Consider the following 21,305-nt stretch of genomic DNA (forward strand, 5'->3'; position numbering starts at 1 on the left):
GGGGGGACCCTACCCTCTCATGTTATTCTTTGCAAGCAGCAACTGTACATAACCGATTAAAATTCCGCTCTGGCAAACCCAGCGTCGTCGTCCCCCCCCCCCCTCCAACTCCCCTCCTTCTCCTCCTCCAGCAGCAACGCTCTTGAACTTTACAGCCTCGATTTCCCTGCCCCTGGTTACCCTGCCTCCCATTGTTCTGGAACAAACCCTGGCCCGTCCCTAGCAAATGACTCGGGAGCAAATCGCGGCGGGAAGGTCCGAGGAGTGGCGGGGGCGCGGGAGGTGATGGAGGGTGGTCGGCGAGCGGCGCTCCTCGTCCCTTTGGAAAGCTCTGTCTGCTCCTGCCCCTTTAAGGCTGCTCCAGCTGTTTCCCTGACCAGGCAGAGAGAAAGCAGCGTTTCGGAGCAGAGGCGGGCACAGAGCTGAGAAAAGCTGCGAGGAGGAAGAAGCCGGTGCACCCAGCTCCCGAAATTAGGCTGGCCTCTTGGCTTCCCACCCGCGACTCCCTGCTTTTGCGCACCGAACCCAAGACGGACTGCAGGAGCTATGGATGTCCTGTTTGCTTGACCTGATAGGGTACCTGATCTCCGCCTTGAATTCCAAACTGGGTGGCGAGTGTAGGGCTTTCATCCCCCCTTCTTCCTTTCTGCGAGAAGTTTGCAAAGGAGACGGGAGGGGGGAGCCCGCTCGCCTGACTCGATCTCGAAGTTAGAGAGGGATATGCGAAGCAGGAGAAACCCATCCGCTCCTTCCTGAACCACCTTGGCAGGAACTGAAGGGCTAAGCCGTCCAGCAGAGATGCTCTCTCATCAGGACCAAGGCTGGGTCCCCCAAAGCGCTTGGGGATTCTTAAGCGTTTGGGACTGAAGGGATCAAGAACTGTCCTCTTTTGATTCCCCCCCCCTCCTCCTCCTCCTGAGCTTTTGCCACACGGGAAGAAGGGCCCGGGATCTAACCCAGGATGAAGGGGATCTTGTACATTTTCACGCTGATCCTGACAGGTGAGTGGAGAAGAAGCCCAGCTTCCCTCGGAGTGGCTTTTCAGCGCCAGATTTGTGGGTCGTCGGCTGCGGTCTGCGCGGTTCGTCTCCATGCATGCGCGGCTGTGCGGCGGGTTCAAAGATTTGCCAGGAAGCGTTTCCTGCTCCCGGAGGTGTCTGTCTCCCCACCGGCCAGGGCTGACCCCAGCGGGGAAGCCTATAAGTTGAGAGGCGGTGGGTGAGTGACCAGGTGTGAGGTCTGGAAGGGTGAATTCGCAAAAGCAGACTTTGCGAGGTCGCGTTGTTCCGTCGCGAATGGCTGGATCCATCATGACCCTCTCCCCATCCCACACTGCCTATGGACATACGGAATGTCAGCTTCCCGAAAAGCGTGTTTTTCCTGGAAAAGGTCACCCTAAATCCACCCTTTTGCCCCTCGCCAGCTTCCCTGGCTATCTGGGCAAAAAACGTGGAGAGTGTGAGTGGGTTGAGAGGCAGCTAATCGGTGTCAAGTGGTCTGGGGGATGCGCCCCCAAATTCAGCCAAACCATTCCACGTTGGGGGAAAAGAGAGAGGTCATGTTTGGCGTTTGGGGGGGGGGGGTCTTTTGCTAAGCCTGCGATCCACAATTAAAGGAGAGAGAGAGAGAGAGAGAGAGAGAGAGAGAGAGAGAGAGAGAGAGAGAGAGATGAATAGATGAATCTAGCTTAGCATGTTTCTTAGTGGCAGTTAATTGCCATTTCAAAGCAAATGGTCTTTTCCTTTCTTTTTTTGAGGGGTGGGTGATGTCATTAGACTGGATCTGAACATCCTCGGATGCTAAAAGCACATTCGGTTGGTAAGTTCCATCGCATCAAGCTGGGCTTGCATATGGTTGCTACTTGGAAGCAAACCCCACTGGCTCCTACTGAGCTTCCCTCGGAGTTGGCATGCTTCGGATCGCAGCCTTTAGTCTGTTGGTACATGTCTGGCTTACCCTTAACTGTTCTCCGTCTGGTGCAACCAAGAAAAGGGGTCCCTTCTCTCTTAGCATAATGATTTTCTCCCTTGCTCGGAGATCCAGGAAGAGGAAAGTGATCTAGTTACAGAATCACTTAACAGTATTGACCAAAGTAATGGGTCAAGTTAATCTGATCAGACATTCTCTTGACTCAATTAAAACTGCCTGCACTGAACTCTCTAGACTGGCCTCACTTTTTCATGGCCACTCAGAAGGACTTCGCATGTTCCAAAGCGAACAGGCTGAAAGAAACACACAATACCTTCTCCCCCCGGGGGACTGCGTTGCAAAACTGAGCCAACTCCAGTCCACACTACCAGGGTCTCCCATGCCACCCTTTTGAGAGCAAACGTGGGTGTGGGGCCTCACACAGCTATGGGCCGCCACTGTATTTATGTGGGAGCACCTGATTTTGTAGCAGGGGTGAAGCTTACAGAGTTGTGGAGCTCATCAGTGCTCAGAGTCTTTCTTCCCCACTCTGTGCCAAAAGATACTCTTAAGCCACTGCTGTACAAATCTGATTGATTCTGGAAGACGTGCAGCTGCCCCTGCAAATGTACCCTTTCACACAGACCTCTGGGGTTGCTTGTGCACATGGGAAGCTGACCTGCGTGAAATGGGTCAGGACAGGTAACAAGGCCATCTTCTCTGGAGCACAATGAGGTGGTGTGCCAGAAGAAGACCTTGGAACTGGTGTCCACAAGAAAGGACAAGAGGGTGACTTTTCTCCTTCTGGGGCACCAGAGAAGCTCCTGCACACGCTCCCCTGTCAAATAGCGGTAGGAGAGGAATTGCATTGAGGTCACATTTCGAAGTGAACCTACCTAAGTGCACTTTCTGAAACAATAACACATGGACCAAACAACCGCCGTCCTTCAAAATGTGCACTTCCCTGAATGTTGCAGTTCTCCAGCCAACGAATGTGTGCAAAAATGTATATTGCACATATGTACATAAAGATGCATATTAGAGCAATGCTTAGGATGCATTGTATTTGGAGAAATTGTGCATTTATAAGAAAATGGCATGCAAACATGTGTCTATTAGGAGGAAATAGCACCCAAATGCTGGTGAATATATATCTGATGAGGAAATCTGGAGAACTGAATTTAAGATTGAAAATATAGGAAACCAAGAGAAAGTGAGATGGACAGCTCCACCCACACACCCCTTACTGTGCTTTTTATTTACTGGTTTTGTATTCTGCTTCTCTAGCCCCCAACCCCACGGAGCTCACAAAGATATCTATGGGTTTCTCCCGCTTTTATCCTTGCAGCAAGGGATTATCCAGAAAGACAGAGAGGAGAGGGAAACAGGTCCAAGGTAACTCAGTGAGTTTTTGTAAGGATGTGGGAGAAATTTGTTTAGTTCACATTTTAGGGTGAACTCCCCAAATTCACACTTCCTGAATCAATACACACACAAAAAAGAAACTCAGCTCGCATTTGAAATGTCCACTCTTCCGAATTTTGCAACGCAGTTCTGCAACCAGATACGCGTGCAAAAATTGCACCTTAGTGAAAACAATTATACAGAAATGCATTACAGTGGAATGGATTTGCCTCAGAAAGCAATGGACTCTCCTTCACTGGAGGTTTTTAAACAGAGGTTGGATGCTCCCACGACCTAAATGGATTGTGCAAGTTAAACCTTAAATCTGCAAAGTTTGTGGACTGGCATGATGGATTTGGCTTCTGGTCTTAAGAAGAGACACAAAAGGATCCAATGCCCTCTGAACCCTTCTTTCCTAATTGCAAGCTCTGATAAAGTCACCCTCCCAAACAAAGACACACACACACACACACACACACACACCATAGGAACCTAAGACACTCCCTTGCCCTGAGTCAGACCATTGGTCCATCTAGATCAATATTGTCTACTCTGACTGGCAACAGCTCTCCAGGGTTTGAGGAAGGAGACTATCCCAGCCCTACCTGAAGACTGAACCTGGGACCTTCCCCCTAACAACCAGCACCTGACCTTTCCACCAGGCCATGCCGTCATATCCCCAAGCTTCTCGTTGCAATCCTAAAGACCAAGGGATTTGTTGCGAAACCAAAGGAAATGAAGCGAAGGTCCTTGAGATGTTGGATTCTGGGCTCAATCGTTCCATGACCTTGCTGTATGGTTAAAGAACCTCAGATGACAGACACATAGCCTCAATCATCAGAGCTGACTCAAGGGTCGGGATGAAAGAAACTGGCCACTTCAGTTTCGCTTGTTTTCTTCTCTTGCTGAGCTGGGCAGCAAGTCCAGCTTTGGGGGGAAATTATGGAAGCCAGTCATTTAGAGCCCAGCCTGGGCCAGATTCTTTGCACAGTGACTCTGTCCAGGAAAGGGATAAGCAAACCATCCCATTTCATTTCCTCCCCTCCTTTTTTTCAGTCTTACGCTCATTTTGCCACACTTCCACATAAGCTCTCTCTCTTTTTAAGTCCTGATCCAAATTGGCCAGGATTTCAGGATGCATGTCTTCTCATCTTCATTTATTGCCTTTTTATCTGGCCTTCGCCACCCCTGCCACCGCCAAGGAGCTCAAGGTGGATCACGTGGTTCTTCTGCTCTCCATTTAATCCGCACAACATCCCTGTGAGGTAGATTAGGCTGAGAGGCAGTGACTGGCCCTAGGCCACACTCAGGGAGCTTCATGGATAAGTGAGGATTCGAACTCTGGTCTCCCAGGTCCTGGCCTGCTGCTACACCAGCCTGGCAAATGCACACGTTTGTGTGTGCAGTTTTACATAATATGCCCATTTTTCCAAGCTATTTTCCCGTACCTAATGCATGGTTTGTGTTATTTCCGGCAATGCTTTCATCTAATTTATTTGTGTTTGGGGTTGGAGAAGGGCAACACAAAATCTGGAGAAGTGCAATTTTAAAGCAATAGCCAGGGTTTGATTCATGCATCATTTTGGGGAAGTGGGAATGTTTATCTATATTATCTATCGCATTTCTATCCCCTCTTTTCTCAAAGGAGCTCAAGGTTTCAAGCCTAGATCTCCTCCTCCTCATTTTATCCGCACAACAACCCTGCGAAGCAGTAAGAGTAGCCCAAGGTCACCTAGTGAGCTTCATAGCTTAGTGAGGATTTGAGACCAGGTCTCCCCAGTCCTAGTCCGACACTCTAACCACTACACCATACTGTCTCTCAGTGCTGAATGTTGCAGAAGGTTCACAGGTGGGTTTATTCAGGAATAGCCCAGCGCTTCGAGTAATGCTGCCCTGGACAGCTGCCAAATTTGTGACTGAGCCAGCCCAAATCTTCATGGTTTCAACCATTCCCCGCCCCCATTTTTTGGTCCCATCAACTCTCTGTCATTCTCCCTCTCACTCTTCATCTCTGAAAATCTTGGTACTCAAAGCTACACAGTGAAATTGACTGGCCTAAGGTTGAGGAAACAAGAAGACGGAGCTCTTTGCACAGTTCAGTGTGTGGAACTCCTTGCCACAAGATGGCATGCTGGCCAATTAAGTGTCTTTTAAGAAGGACTTGACAAATTCACAGAGGAGAGGTATAATGGGGCTTGGCTTAACTGGACAAGAGAGTAGGAGTCCTCTCTGGGCATCTTTCCCCAACCCCAGCTTCTGATACCTGAGGGTATACTGCAACTGAACACGCTCTATTTAGGTATCATAAATTGCCATTAGGAAAATATGCTTGAGGCACCACTACCCTTTAAAAAAAAAGTGCAGGATTGATTGATTGATTGATTGATTGATTGATTGATTGATCAAAAAAGCTCATTTGATGAATCACTGGGCATGATTCCATCAGAACTAAGCATTGTTAAAAGAAATATCATTGGTTTTAGTGGGAAAGAATAAAGCGCATGGCTTTATTCCATGCCTACGTCAGTGTATCCTGTAACACAGGGCCGGTTCTACCATTAGGCGGAGTAAGGGACTGCCTCAGGCCGCAGGTTCTGGGGAGTGGCAGTGAGGTGTTGTGTAGACAGAACAGCCTGGGATAGGCAGCCAACCTACATTGGCTCCCAGTACGTTTCTGAGCACAATTCAAAGTGTTGGTGCTGACCTTGAAAGCCCTAAATGTCCTCGGTCCAGTATACCTGAAGGAGCGTCTCCACCCCCATCGTTCTGCCCAGACACTGAGGTCCAGCACTGAGGACCTTCTGGCAGTTCCCTCACTGCGAGAAGTGAGGTTGCAGGGAACCAGGCAGAGGGCCTTCTCATTAGTGGCACCCGCCCTGTTGAACACCCTCCCATCAGATGTCAAAGAGATAAACAACTACCTGACATTTAGAAGACATCTGAAGGCAGCCCTGTTCAGGGAAGTTTTTAATGTGTGACATTTTGATGTATTTTTAATCTTTTTTGAAAGCCACCCAGAGTGGCTGGGGAAACCCAGCCAGATGGGTGGGGTAGAAATAAATTATTATTATTATTATTATTATTATTATTATTATTATTATTACTACTACTATTACTACTATTATTACTACTATTACTATTACTATTACTACCTGGTGCCCCCTAAGCTAGACTGCTGCCCTCAGGGGTGAAGAGGCAGATTGACAGATCCGCCTGCCACTCCAGGCAGCTTCTACGCATGGAATCTGGAGGGCACCATCTTGTTTCTCGCCTTAGGCAACAAACTGCCTAGGGCCGGTCCTGCCCTGTGTCCTGACGTCAGAAATGACTCGCAGGATGGGGCGGAGCCACTGTGCTAACTTTCTGGCAGGTGCCATGCATCTGTCCATCTCCTTCTTCCTGCCACTGTTACCATTTCCCCACCTTCCCCTGCCGGCAGTGACCAATGAGGTTGTGTTGGGCGGGACTTAGGAAGCGGACATCCAGGGCCGGTTCAGCCATAAGACAAGGTGAAGCGGCTGCCTCAGGCGGCAGTCTCCACAGGGGCTGCAGTTCCTGTTGTCGATCTTCACTTACCCCTTCTTCCCTGGCAGGGACGGGCGCCATTTTGGGGTCCACCCCAGACGCCAAAATGTCTTGGGCTGCCGCGGTGCAGCATCAAGAAGGCACAGCATGAGCTGAAATTTGGAGAGCGTGAAATTGGGGAGACCCACCTCAGGTCTTCCATTTTAAGCTCCAATCCTGTGTCCTTGGTAACGTGTCGTTCTGCACTCAGGTCTCCCCAAGGCAGACAGATGCTCTGACATATATCACGGCCCGCCTCGTAACAGCGGCAGCAGCCTTGTTTGCAAACCCTCCTCTCTTTATTTTCATTTCCTATTACACTTAATTTGTGCCCCTGACATCTCCGTGTCCAATTATAATACGCTTTTTAAAACAACAAACTGCTCTCCTTTCTCCCATAATAAAGACTTGTGTGCCACGAGAAGGGATTGAGAGATCAGCTCTTGTTTACTCTTTGCTTCTCAGGGTTGCGGTGGGGGAAAGCAGGGATGGATTTGCTGCGATGTGTTTTGTACCAGCTCAAATTAGCATCTATACAGGTAGCAGAGGCTGCTAATTTCCATGGCGAAAGACGCGTAGCGGCCAGCGTCGGCATTTTCCTCTGACAGCTGGCTTTCTCTGCTTCCTCCTCAGCTGTACCTGCTGGGCAATTCTTCTGAGGCTTTTATCATCTTCCTTTGCTTCCTTGCTGCTTCCACAAAATAGGGAAAAGCGAAAGGCCGATTCAGGCATCCTTACAGAATCAAAAAATTGGAGACGTGGAAGGGATCCTGAAAGATCAACTAGCGCAATCTCTTACAACGCAGGAAGCACACCCTGGCGGATGGCCATACAAACTTGGTTTAAAAACCTCCAGTGCAAGAGAGTTCACAGGTAGTCTGTTCCACTGTTGAAAAGCTCTTACCATCAGAAAGGTCTCCCTACTGTTTCGTCAGAATCTCCTTTCTTGTTATATGAATCCATTGGTTCGCATCCTACCTTCTAGAACAGCAGAAAACAAGTTTGCTCCATCTTCCATGTGACAACCCTTAAGATATTTGAAGGTAGCTATCCTATCACCTCCCAGTCTCCTCTTTTCCAAGCCAAACATACTCAACTCCCTCAACTGTTCCTCATAAGGCTTGGTTTCCAGACCTTTCATCATCTTGATCACCCACACATGTTCCAGCTGCAGACATTCCAGCTTCTCAAACTGTGGTTTCCAGACCCTGGGTCATCTTGGTTGCCCTCCTCTGCACACCTTCCAGATTGTCAACATCCTTATTAAACTGTGGTACGCAGAATTGGACACAGTATTCCAAGTGTGTTCTAACCAAGGCAGAATAGAGCGGGACTATGACTTCCCTTGATCTTGTCACTAGACTTCTGCTGATGCAACCTAGAATAGCGTTAGCTTTTTTATGGTTGCCGCATCACCCTGTTGACTCATGAACTTGCCCCCGCCTCTCAACTTCCATTCTACAACATAGTTGCAGCACCCTCTGTGGCACCCCAGAGGCACTGTGCCGTGTGACCAAACCAGTCACCAGCACCCGCCTCTATCATATCTCTTCTCAGTCTCCTCTTTTTCAGTTTAAACATACTCAGCTCCTTCAACTGTTCCTCATGAGGTTGGTTTCCAGACCCTTGCTCATCTCAGTCATTCTCCTCTGCTCACACTCCAGCTTGTCAACATCCTCCTTAAATTGTGGTGCCCAGAACTTAACACAGTATTCTGGGTGTGCTCTGACCATGGCAGAATAGAGTGGTCCTATGACTTCCCTTGATCTGGACACTAGACATCTGTTGATGCAGCCTAGAATAGCATTAGGGTTTTTTTTGCTACTGCATCACCCTGTTGACTCATGTTCAGCTTGTGGCCTACAAAGACCTGCATCACCCTGTTGACTCATGTTCAGCTTGTGGCCTACTAGATCCTTTTCACATGTACTGCTAGTAAGCCAGGTAAAGGTAAAGGGACCCCTGACCATTAGGTCCAGTCGTGACTGACTCTGGGGTTGTGGCACTCATCTCGCTTTATTGGCCGAGTGAGCCTGCATACAGCTTCTGGGTCATGTGGCCAGCATGACTAAGCCACTTCTGGCAAACCAGAGCAGCGCACGGAAACGCCGTTTACCTTCCCACTGGAACGGTACCTATTTATCTACTTGACTTTGATGTGCTTTCGAACTGCTAGGTCGGCAGGAGCTGGGACCGAGCAATGGGAACTCACCCCATTGTGGGGATTTGAACTGCTGACCTTCTGATCAGCAAGCCCTAGGCTTTGTGGTTTAACCCACAGCGCCACCTGTGTCCCTAGTAAGCCAGGTATCCCCCATCTTATATTGGTGCAGCTGGTTCTTCCTGCCAAGTGCAGAAGCTGACATTTGCCCTTCTTGAAATTCATTTTGTTAGTTTGGGCCCAATTCTCCAATCTGTAAAAGTCATATTGAATTCTGATTCTATCTTCTGTGTGGCATTAGCTATCCCTCTCAGTTTAGTGTCATCTGCAAATTTGATGAGCAGCCCCTCATCCTTTCCCCAAAAAACAATTACCATCACGCAAGAGGGAGAGTGGTGGGTTCTGATCTAGCAGACTCGTCTTATGTTCTTATGTTAAATGCCCGCCTGACAAGGCAACCAGGCTGGTGACTGCATAGAAATTGGCTTGCTGGCAGCCCCACACTCATGGGACTCAATTTCATGTGATGTTAGGTGAGTGCCATCCATTGGTAGTTTCAAATGGGCCTTGAAGACTCGTCTTCTTTTGTTGACTGTCAGTGGCTGATCTGATCTGCCTTACAAAAGCAGTGCTAAGTTTTGATTTTGGTATAGTTATGTTTATGCTGAGCTATTGCAAGTTTTGTGTTGTTGTTTTTAAGTTGCATTCTGGTGTGAAATGGTGCTTTTTAGCTGGTGTTAATCTGATTCCCTCCCCCCCCCCCAAGTGTGTATTTCATTGGGAAGATTTATTTTACTTGAAAAACGATCTCACAAGTTTGTCAAATAAATAAACGGTCTGCGTGATTTACATAGAATCATAGAGTTGGAATAGACCACAAGGGCCATCGAGTCCAACCCCCTGCCAAGCAGGAAATACCATCAGAGCACTCCTGACATATGGTTGTCAAGCCTCTGCTTAAAGACCTCCAAAGACGGAGACTCCACCACACTCCTTGGCAGCAAATTCCACTGTCGAACAGCTCTTACTGTCAGGAAGTTCTTCCTAATGTTTAGGTGGAATCTTCTTTCTTGTCGTTTGGATCCATTGCTCCGTGTCCGCTTCTCTGGAGCAGCAGAAAACAACCTTCCTCCCTCCTCTATATGACATCCTTTTATATATTTGAACATGGCTATCATATCACCCCTTAACCTCCTCTTCTCCAGGCTACATCCCGGGAAAATTTCTAGACCACATGGGGAACCTCTATCAGTAGGAAAGGCTTCCTGCTAGAGAATTTCAGCTCTCGGCAAGTCAAGGTCTGCAGGATCAGCCAGAGTTACAGGGTGGAGGGAACACGTTCCTGCTCTCTCCATTGAGGAAGGGCCATAGCTCAGTGAGAGAGCACCAACTTTGCATGCAAAATGTCCCTGGCTCAATACATAGCAGCATCTGATATGTAGACCTTATCACAGATATTAATATTTCACAGCATGAAGCAACTGGATGCACAAAAACTGACTCCTTTTGGAATAAAACTTTTTCCAGACCTGTAAGTATTATTCAGAACTTTACTTGCAGAACCTTCTTCAAAACAGGGACAAAACAATCAAAGACACATCCAAATAATTCTGTAAGGCATATGCCTGTTCAAGGCAAAGGTTCATCTTCTTAAAAATAAAATAACTTATAATCAGAGCTGATAAACAGAGCTCTCTCTCTTCCACAGGTTCCATTAGCCTTCATTGCAGCCTCAGGCTGTTGAGCTCCTTGGGGTTAGTTATTTTCACATCCTTCTCCAACGGAGCCTGGGAACAAAAGACCCAAAGACCAAGTCCCCAAGATGGCGATTTGCAGTTCAATAGCCTCCCATGTGATCTAAGGTTAAACACAACCGTGCTAAGCTATCAGAGAACAATAACAGTTAATTATCAGCCTGCTTAGAGAGCTCTTCTTGCTCTTCTTTAGCTTCAATGGGATTTTCTGGTTTAACCCTTTCAGCAATACACACAGGCATTCTCCATTTCAGTGTGAATAAAACAATTATACTTAACAGGCCTGTGAAATATTCCAGTTCAAACCATTCTAGTCCTTATGACATAAGAAGAGCCTGCTGGATCAGGCCAGTGGTCCATTTATCTAGCATCCTGTTCCCAACTAGACGCCTTTGGGAAACCCACAGGCAGAATTCAAGCACAAGGACACTCTCCCTTCCTGTGGCTTCTAGCAGTGGGTATTCAGGAGCCTGGCTGCCTCCAGCTGTGAAGGCAGAGCAGGACCACCATAGCTAGTAGCCATCGATAGCCCTCTCCTTTGTGATTTTTTATAATCCATCTCAAGCAAGGGTAGGCAAACTAAGACCCGGGGGCCAGGTGCGGCCCAATCGCCTTCTCAATCTGGCCCATGGACAGTCCAGGAATCAGTGTGTTTTTACATGAGTAGAATGTGTCCTTTTATTTAAAATGCATCTCTGGGTTATTTGTGGGGCATAGGAATTCATTCATTCCCCCCCCCCCAAATTTATAGTCCGGCCCCCTGCTGAAAAAGTTTGCTGACCTCTGATCTAAAGCCATCTAGGTTGGTGGCCATCACTGTGAGTTCCACCTCTCAGCTACTCCAGAACATTTGCTGTCATGGGTAGTGCTTTGAAGATTCAGAAGAAGCGCCGTTTAAAAATGGTGTTGTTGTTGACATTTCTTCTGTAGTGCTTTTCTCCTCTCCGCAAATAATTCCTTTTCCTCCTGCCCCTCCTTGTTTTATGTCCCTTCCCAGACCCCTTTAGGAAAAAAAGAAAGAAAAGAAACTCTTTTCCTCTCCATCGCTCCTCTCTCTCCCTGGGCTGTCGTTTGTTACATACCATAACCCTGTAACTGTATAATTCATCTTTCTAAAAGCCTTCCGGGACGCAGGCTGTGTGAGCGATGCTGTAAAAACAGTTGTATTTTATCCTTGATTTATCGAGGCCCGCTGACAAAAACGTCTGGCTTAGCGGTACCTGCGCCATTTGGGCCGTTCCGACGGGACTCCGGCGGTATCCTTTTACACCCCGACGTGGATGCGTGCGTCAGAAGGAGGCCCGCCGAACTGCCGGCGCTTTGAAGCCCACTTATTGATGTTGGGAAAGTGTTCCGGGTGTCTCGGTACTTCTCCTCAGGGTTTGGTTCTCGTCTCCTGCTCATCTTTCACATCCCACAGCCCCCCGAGGAGCAGTCTTGGCAAGGCGAGGTTTGAAATGGCCCAGAAGCACGGAATTGTCAAGATTTATGTCATAAAGACCCCCTGGTGGGTCTTCTCTGCTCAGCCCCGTCCTCCAAGCGAGGAGGAAAGCCGAGAGCCTCCTTCAGTTTGAGATCCATCTTTCGCTGGAACATTTTCCCTGCGGCTGGTGGCGTGTGGTCAAGTTTCTCAGCACGATGTCAGAGCTTCTTGGACTATGAACTCAACCAGGCTGTGTGCATTGCCAAAAGGCATCTGGGATCTGATGTGCCGGTTAAATGACACACATTTAAACCCATTGGGGAATCTGGCTTGAGTGGGGACCTTGGCAGTGAATGGCGCTCCTCTTTGAACACCCTAAGTTCAGCAGAGAATGGGAGACCCCAGCTTTCAGTCGCATTGATGAGTGCAGTTTGTTCGATAGGGACTTGATGCAGGGTCTTCTCTGCAGTGGCACCGCAGTAATAAACCCCTATCCCCTTAGAGCAGGATCGGTAAACTTGGTCAGCCCATTCCCTTCTGGGTTACCTCCGGAGGGCCATGGGGGGGGCAGGGCAAGGGGCAAACACGGGTGGAGCAAGAGAGGTCCATCATCCCTTTCTACAGCTGGCTAGTTTGCCCATCCATTCCATGTTCGGACAAGCAAGAGGCAGTGTCGGGGTTTAAGGACGGGTTTAGGGACTTGGGGGGTGAAGCAGCGTCAGTGAGGGATGTGGCCTGGGAGTGGCCAATGAGATGCTCTCTATGGGAAGCCACAAGTATGACTTTTGCACAATAGCAGATTGTGATTCTCAGCAACTGGGGCCTTTGCACCTCCCTGACAACTCTGGTCGAAAGGATTTCTGGTGCTGCACCTGATGGGAAAGATCTCTGCCTGCCAGAGACCCTGGAGAGCTGCTGAAAGTCAGAGTAGGCATTACGGGGTAGAAGAGTCTGGCCTGGTCCAAGGCTGCTTCCAACATCCTTACGACTGCAGAGGTAGAAGATAACGGTGCGGAGACTAACTCATACTAAACTTCACATTCATTTATGAACATTTCAGCGCATCAGGGCTCGTTATACACCCAGGAATTACGAGGAGGCTTGATTTGTCGTCCTGACTGTCTAATTATTTACAAGGCTTGGCAGCTTCGTTACGAAAAGCGTCTTTAATCTGCCAGCTCAAACATCCATCAAGAGCCACGTGGAAGACAGCAGAATGAACCTGGGCTGGAGAGCCCAGGATATAGAGGTAGCATGTCTCTTTGGACCAGCTAGCAAACCTCACAGGGTTGTTGAGAGGACCACATAGTTAAATCACCATCTCTTCTGCCCAGAGGTCGTTGCTGGGGTCTTCAGGGAGGGGAGAGCAGCAGTTTAGCCGGTAGAAAACATCATCTTTCTGACTGGCAGTGGGTGGCCTATTCCGTGCAGAGGGAGTCTCTGCTATGGGTGGGGCAATGGAAGATTGGGGAAGAAATTCAGTCCAGTTTTCATTGGAAAGTGAACCCACCTGCTTTGAACTTTCTCAAATGGCATGTGAGTCAAAATGCATCCTTCGTTCAAAATCCACAACGCTCCAAATTTTGTGCTGCGGTTACCCAGCTGAGTAACGCCTAGAAAAAAATGCATGCACTGGGGTAAAGTGGGCATAAAAAAATGCATGTCTTAGGGAAATTAAAACATGCTGAATATTGGTGGGAATCACTTTGCAATTCTGTGCAATGTTGCATGCCAGTGTATATATCGAAAGCCAGTTTGATGTGATGGTTAGAGTGCTGGACAAGGACCTAGGAGACCAGGGTTCGAATCCTGGCTCGACCATGAAGCTCGCTGGGCGACCTTGGCCAGTCAATGCCTCCCAGCCTAACCTCCCTCACAGGGTTGTTGTGCGGATGAAACAAAGAGGGGGAGAACTGTGTGCTATTATATATATATATATATATATATATATATATATATATATATATATATATATATATTATGCCTCTCCATTTTCCTTCATAGTGACTCAAGGCTGCATACAGGTAAAAAAATAAGAGCAGCTAAAAACATAGGGGGGTTAATTAAAAAGCAATTAAGCATGCATAGAGCTAAAATTCTCTCCCTCCCTGTCAAAAAGATACAGATAATTACAATGAAAACAGCCCAGGGCCAGCCCTTTCATTAAAAGCAGTCACCACCCTGAGCTCCTTGTAAGAAAGATGGGATATAAATGTAGAGATAGAAATAGACGATAGAGAGATAGAGGGATGAGACAGACAGACAGACAGACAGATCAGGAAAAATTCACACAAAAATGTTGTTGGATCTTCATGAGCCTTGTTTTGAATAAAATCACAAACCGAACTGAATTTTAGACTTGAAAAAGGAGAAACTGAGAGGCCAAAATGGATGGATTCCCACTTCCCGAGGTTGAGACCCGGGACCCCCTTAATACAGACCCCCTTCTCTGATCCTGCCCATTTCCTTGATGTCCCTTTTGCGGGAAATCAGTAATGGCTTGCCCTCAGTGGGAGCCTCCTCTGGCGGCAGCCTCCTCTGGCGGCTGACAGAACAGCTGAGCCTTCTTTTGAGTGATTTGGTGGCCTGAGCTTGGCAGGCGTCTTTGTTTTGTTTTCCTTCCCTCCATCTCGTTTTTGTTTTCCTTTCCCTCCTGCTTTGCTTTTCCATCTCCTCATTGACCCCCTGCATGAGATATTCCAAACTTCGGTGGCGATGGAGGGGGCAGCTGGTCTCCCCTCCTGGGAGACGGAATAAATACCGCTGGCCTCTCTCTTGTCTGGGGGCCAGTGGCCTCCCCTTCCCCTTTTTAATGACGTGTGAGAGGGCAAAACATTTTGCCTGCAAAGGAGAACCTCACCGAAAACCAGGAAGAAAGAAAACAAGACAGAACGCTTCTTACTTTCCATGTGAGAACAGGGGATATTTTTTCAGTGCCAGGTGAACAAGAGGCAACAATTTCAGGGATGTGGGGGTTCTCCTTCCCCCACCCACATATTTGCTTTCTGTGTCTACGGCCAGTGAATCCACTGCAGAATCTGGTCGTGGGCACCAAATTTCGACGCTTAGAAATCGCCACTTTTAATTCCTTTAAAAACAACAACCCAGAACCATATTTTCTAGGACGGCTAGCTATGCATTGCCAAATAAATAGATGGCTTCCATTTGATTACAATGGACAGGTGGGGATTTACATGTAATAGATGCAAATTTGGAAAGAATTGCTATAATTAAAATTTTTAAAAAAAATGCAATTCAGGGAAGACACCAGGTGGACATCTGTGCTTGCTCGGACTTCTGATCAGGTGCCGCTAACCATTCATGGGCAACCTCGCGGCCCCTCCAGCTCACAATTTTGATGGTTGCTTATGTTTAAGGAGGTACTGATGGCCGCCATCTTAGTCGTCTTTGAAAGAGTGTTAGAGAACTGCATGGAGGAAAAGGTGGCCAATGGCTGTTAACCACAATTGCCACGCTCTGCCACCACAGATACGATCCCATAATCTTTATTGCCATTGTCCCATACAGAACAACGAAATTGAAAAATCTACATCAGACATTCAGAAACCAACAAGCCTGCTATCCCAGCTATCCCAGCCTGGTTAGACCCCTAAAAACTCTGATACCCCATAATTAAATACAATATACAGTGGTACCTCGGGTTAAGTACTTAATTCGTTCCGGAGGTCCGTTCTTAACCTGAAACTGTTCTTAACCTGAAGCACCACTTTAGCTAATGGGGGCCTCCTGCTGCCGCTGCGCCGCCGGAGCACGATTTCTGTTCTCATCCTGAAGCAAAGTTCTTAACCTGAAGCACTATTTCTGGGTTAGTGGAGTCTTTAACCTGAAGCGTATGTAACCTGAGGTACCACTGTAGTCCCATAGAGACTACCTTACACTGCGTTTAAAACCAAAATCGCATTTGGATAGAATCGCATTTCTCAGGCGGCTTAGTCCTAGTCTTTATAACCCTGTACCTTCTTCCAGAAGGCAGAAGCTGAAAGAGATCATTTCCAGGGTGTGCACTATCCTACGCTATCTCTGCAGCTTTCTTATGGCACCTGGAAGCGTAGATTTGTTCCAAGGTGGGAAGAGTGCACCCAATTATTCTCTCCGCAGTCTTTACAAAAGATGGAGGCAGCAATGCTTCTGAATACTGGCTACTGGAAACCTCAGGATGGGAGAGGGCTTCTGTGCTTGGGTCCTTCTTGTTGCCTTTGCCTTGGGGCAACTGGTCAGCCACTGTGAGAAGAGGAGGCTGGACTAGATGGGCCACCGGCCTGATCCAGCTCTTCTTATGTTCTTCAGCCAGACCTGTGCCCCCACACAGAGGAGACCTTTGAACAGAGGACTGTTCTCTGAAAGCCCTTCAGATGAGAAGCTCTTCCAAATAGTCCCCAAACACCTCTCTGCCCTCTTCTGCTGAGATCAGAGCTGTGTGGGCACCTGCTTCCTTCAGGTGTGCTGGACCTGGGGGTAACCTGAGCAACGCGGTCCAGGTCCAGTCCCGAATCCAAGGGTTCTGCAAGGAGTCAGTCCAACAGGGCCAAGGCAGGACACCAGGCAGGACACCAGGCAAGGTCAGGTACAGGATCTCAGGCAGGTTCTGGCAAACAGCAATGTTGCTCCCACAACCTGGGGCAGGGTCCAACAACCCGCTCAAAGATCAGAGCAGAATGAAGGCTCAATGAACAGATCTCCCAGAAGCCCCTGAAGTTTCATCTTCATGGTTTTAACTGCAACCTTTTTCCTTTCGTCTAATCCCTTTGCCTCTTCCAAAACCATCACTTTTCTCTCTAGTTCCCCCCTTCCCATCCTAAAGCAATAGAAATAGATGTTTATTTTTCTGAGATTGAGTTTCCACAGGCATCTTTTAACTGAACAAACAGGAATCTGTCTCCGTAAAGTGAGATGTCCCTGTAATTCGTTTTGTGACTACTCAAGTCTTAAGAACATGTGCCCTTCTAGTGAAATAGAGACACTGCCATTGAGAAGGCCCAGTTTGCTTCCCAGTAGAAAAAGCTCTCGTCTCATCATGTGTCCCTAGATTTGCAGGAACAGAGTATCCCAAGTGCAGTGGAGGTTGCCCCCTTAGGGCGTACATGCCAAGGCTAGCAGGTGCACTGAATAGAGCAGTGATCCAGCTAAACTTGGGGCAAGGAGGGAGAGGGATAATAATAATAATAATAATAATAATAATAATAATAATAATAATTTATTATTTATACCCCACCCATCTGACTGGATTTCCCCAGCCACTCTGGGCAGCTTCCAGCACAATATTAAAATACAGTAATGCAGCAAACATTAAAAGCTTCCCTAAACAAGGCTGCCTTCAGATGTCTTCTAAACATCTGGTAGTTGTTTTTCTCTTTGACATCTGGTGGGAGGGCGTTCCACAAGGCAGGTGCCACTACCGAGAAGGCCCTCTGCCTGGTTCCCTGTAACTTGGCTTCTCGCAGTGAGGGAACCGCCAGAAGGTCCTCAGAGCTGGACCTCATTGTCCTGCTAGAACGATGGGGTGGAGACGCTCCTTCAGGTATACTGGACAGAGGCTGTTTAGGGCTTTAAAGGTCAACACCAACACTTTGAATTGTGCTTGGAAATGTACTGGGAGCCAATGTAGGTCTTTCAAGACCAGTGTTATGTGGTCTCGGCAGCCGCTCCTAGTCACCAGTCTAGCTGCCACATTCTGGATTAGTTGTAGTTTCCGGGTCATCTTCAAAGGTAGCCCCGCGTAGAGCGCATGACAGTAGTCCAAGCGGGAGATAACCAGAGCATGCACCACTCTGGCATGGCAGTCTGCGGGCAGGTAGGGTCTCAGCCTGCGTACCAGGTGGAGCTGCTCTGGACACAGAATTGACCTGCGTCTCCATAGACAGCTGCGAGTCCAAAATGACTCCCAGGCTGCGCACCCGGTCCTTCAGGGGCACAGTTACCCCATTCAGGACTAGGGAGTCCTCCACACCAGCCCGCCTCCTGTCCCCCAAAAATAATACTTCTGTCTTGTCAGGATTCAACCTCAATCCATTAGCCGCCATCCATCCTCCAATCGCCTCCAGACACTCACACAGGACCTTCATCGCCTTCACTGGTTCTGATTTGAGAGGTAGAGAGCTCAAGGAAAAGAAGAGACAAGGAAGCCCTGGAAAGAGGTCTCCATTTCTCTCCTACCTCACTGTGCTGAATGCCACAGTGGCTGGTCCATGGGAGCAAATGGGGTCCTGCCTCACCAGCTACAGCAGGCATCGTGAAACTCAGCCCTCCAGATGTTTTGGGACTACAATTCCCATCATCCCTGACCACTGGTCCTGTTAGCTAGGGATGATGGGAGTTGTAGTCCCAAAACATCTGGAGGGCCGAGTTTGGGGATGCCTGAGCTGCAGTCTGTCCTCAGCCAGCTCCTACCTGCCTGCCCTCTTCCTTCCAAACCAATCCAGGAGGTCCGTGGCTGGCGCTACCATGAGGCAGAGTGAAGCAGCTGCCTCAGGTGGCCAATGCTGAAAGGCAGGTGGGTGGACAGGGCCATGTGTGCCCCTTAGGCTAGGCTCCTGACCTCAGGGGCAGCATCCTCTTCTGCTCCATTACCAGTGGCAAAGTAAGAGTCATTCTGCCAGGCTGGTTGCTTTTGTACATCAAATGGCAGGAGGTGCCAACTTGGCCTCGGGCTGCAAAATGCCTTGAGCTACAATTCCCAGAGTGACTTAGCAATTGATCCCTCTGCTCAGGGAACTCTGGGAATTTTAGTTCTATGAGGGGGAATGGGGTCTCCTAACGGCTTCAGCATCCTCAACGAACCACACTTCCCAAGATTGTATACACTTTCCAGTGGTATAATGGGAATGAAACTATAGTGAGTTGGATCTGCTTGGCATTGGGTTCACCCACTGTTGAGAGTTTGCCCTTTCAATGCCTATGGGCACCAGCCACCACTTCCACAGAAGAACTACAGAAATGGTCACCTTGTGGTGACTTCTCCTTGTAAACACGATTATGTCAATCATCGTCCCTTTACCTGTAGCTATCCAGCTGTTCTGAACTCCAGCTCCCATCAGCCCCAGCCAGTGTAGCCACAGGCCAGAGATGTGATAAGAGTTATCATCAAACCACATCTGGAGCGTACCATGTCCTACTTAAGTGCAGGCATTTTGCAACTTTGATTTGATTTTTTTAAAAAAGAAAAGATAAACGAGAAAGGATCTTGAGTCCATTTGTTAGCCACTTTCAAGGTGTTTTTTTTAATTGTTTGACGCTGCATAAGCTCCAACACAAAGAGATATATGTGTCTATATTTGCTCAGGCTCCCTATTTTAATCTATAATTTAATAACAAAAGGAGAGGATAGAGAAATATTTCCATTTATTAAATTCTTGGAATGTTGTCCGTGCTACATTTTCTGCTTCTTTTGTAATTCTTTTATGCAGAGAAACAAGCAGCTTAAAATATGCACATAATCAATCTCGTCCCTTTTCTATTTCTCTGGCTGCCTTTAGTTCTTCTTTCCAAGATGTTTTTTTAATTTACATACTTAATGCAAAGACAGCTTACCTTTCTTTCAAAAGGGAGAGGGGAAAAAGGAGTCTATTGCTGGAACGTCGAGTGGCAAACACACGTGCAATTACTTCACCTGGGCTGCCTCCGTACCCCTGCTGCTTTTGTGTAGGATGGTTTAAGCAGGGACCACGCACGGATCCAGCATCCTAATTAGTGCCAATGGTGCTCCAGTGTGCAATTTTGCAGCAGGATTCACCTTGCAAACCAACACAACCACTTGACTTCAGAAGTGGCTGTATGTGGGTGTCCTGGCCCCCACTCAGACCATGACGACCAAGGCTCTTACTCAAGAGTAAGAGAGTAATCTTTATTGAGGCAAGTAAAGAGTACAGGCTCGGCAATAGGGAGTAAGTCAGAGCTCAGACTCGGTGCAGCGTCCCAAGTTGAAGGAATCCAAAATCAGGACAAACAAGTTAATGGAGTTGTCCCAATGAGTTGCCACACCCACTTGCCAAGCTTCTGAAGGTGTGCTGAGCCCAGGGATTAACCCGAGTAACGTGGTCCAGGTCCGGTCCTGAATCCAAGGGTTTCGCAAGGAGTCAGTCTGACAGGGCTAAGGCAGGAAACCAGGCAAGGTCAGGCACAGGATCACAGGCAGGTTCTAGCAAACACCAATGTTGCTCCCACAACCTGGGGCGGGGTCCAGCAGACTTTTATCTCTGTCGGGGTAACGGTTGGTCCTGATCCCCCGGTGACTCACCTCCCTGTCTCGCCTGAAGATGAGCACTCCTCCTGCGAGTACTCGGGTCTCTCCTTCTCTCAGACCTTTGTCTCTGCCGCTCGGGAGACATTGGTGGGTTACTGGACTCAGAGGCCGCCTCAGCCTCCCCTGACCCAACTGGTAGTGGAGCAGCTGTAAGTGATGGCCCAGCTGAAGGCAACAAGGTAATCCCCACATCTGGAGCCAGGGCAGGCTCAGGCCCCGGACTCGGCCTAGCTGGAGCTTGTTGCAGGGGAACCTGTGCATACTGGGGCTCTTCAGGATCAGGCCCCAGACTTGGTTCAGCTGCCGCCTGAGACAAAGGATCTGGTGCGGACTGAGACTCCTCTGGCTCCGAGTCCGAGCCATCACACAAGGCAAGGCAAGGTGAGCTTACTCACAAGACTCCAGTGCCTTGCAACAGGGACGGTGACTCTGTTCTGGGTCCTGGGTCCTGGGTTGTGCCCTCCCCTTCTGACTCTGGTTCCTCCACCACCAGTGGTTGGTTGTTGTCCTCCCAGATTCCACTGAAGTTCTTCTCTCCTCAGGAGGGGAGAGAGGATGGGGGAATCCTGCTTCCCCATCCAGAGCACACATATCCTGGGAGTGAAAAATTCTATTTTCTCCACCCTCTTTTCCCCAGTCTCAGCCTGCCCTGCCCCCATTTCACTCTCCTCATCCATCTCCACCAGTCAATCCATACCTGGTACCCCAGGAATGTCTCAGGGCACATGATACTTGGCTTTCTTCCTTTGCCGTGCTATCTCTGGCTTTTTGAAGGACAAGGACATTCCATCTCTCTCTGTCTCAGTCTCTGACTCACTCTCTCCTGGGGAT

At 48.5% G+C, this 21,305-nt stretch overlaps 1 protein-coding gene across 2 annotated transcripts in view; it reads left to right on the forward strand.

The window, feature by feature from the left end:
* The first annotated feature begins 251 nt into the window (after positions 1-251).
* The window catches only part of GFRA4 (GDNF family receptor alpha 4), a 131,456-nt gene continuing 110,402 nt past the window's right edge, over positions 252-21,305 (forward strand). The window contains exon 1 of one of the 2 annotated variants that reach the window (XM_028744249.2): positions 252-1,001. In XM_028744249.2, the coding sequence (XP_028600082.1) occupies positions 962-1,001 (40 nt within the window). In that variant the 5' untranslated portion in view covers positions 252-961. The remainder of the gene's footprint in view (positions 1,002-21,305) is intronic. The other variant, XM_028744247.2, reaches the window with a different exon arrangement.

This window comes from Podarcis muralis, chromosome 9 (assembly GCF_964188315.1).
Source record: "Podarcis muralis chromosome 9, rPodMur119.hap1.1, whole genome shotgun sequence".
NCBI classification, from domain to species: domain Eukaryota; kingdom Metazoa; phylum Chordata; class Lepidosauria; order Squamata; family Lacertidae; genus Podarcis; species Podarcis muralis.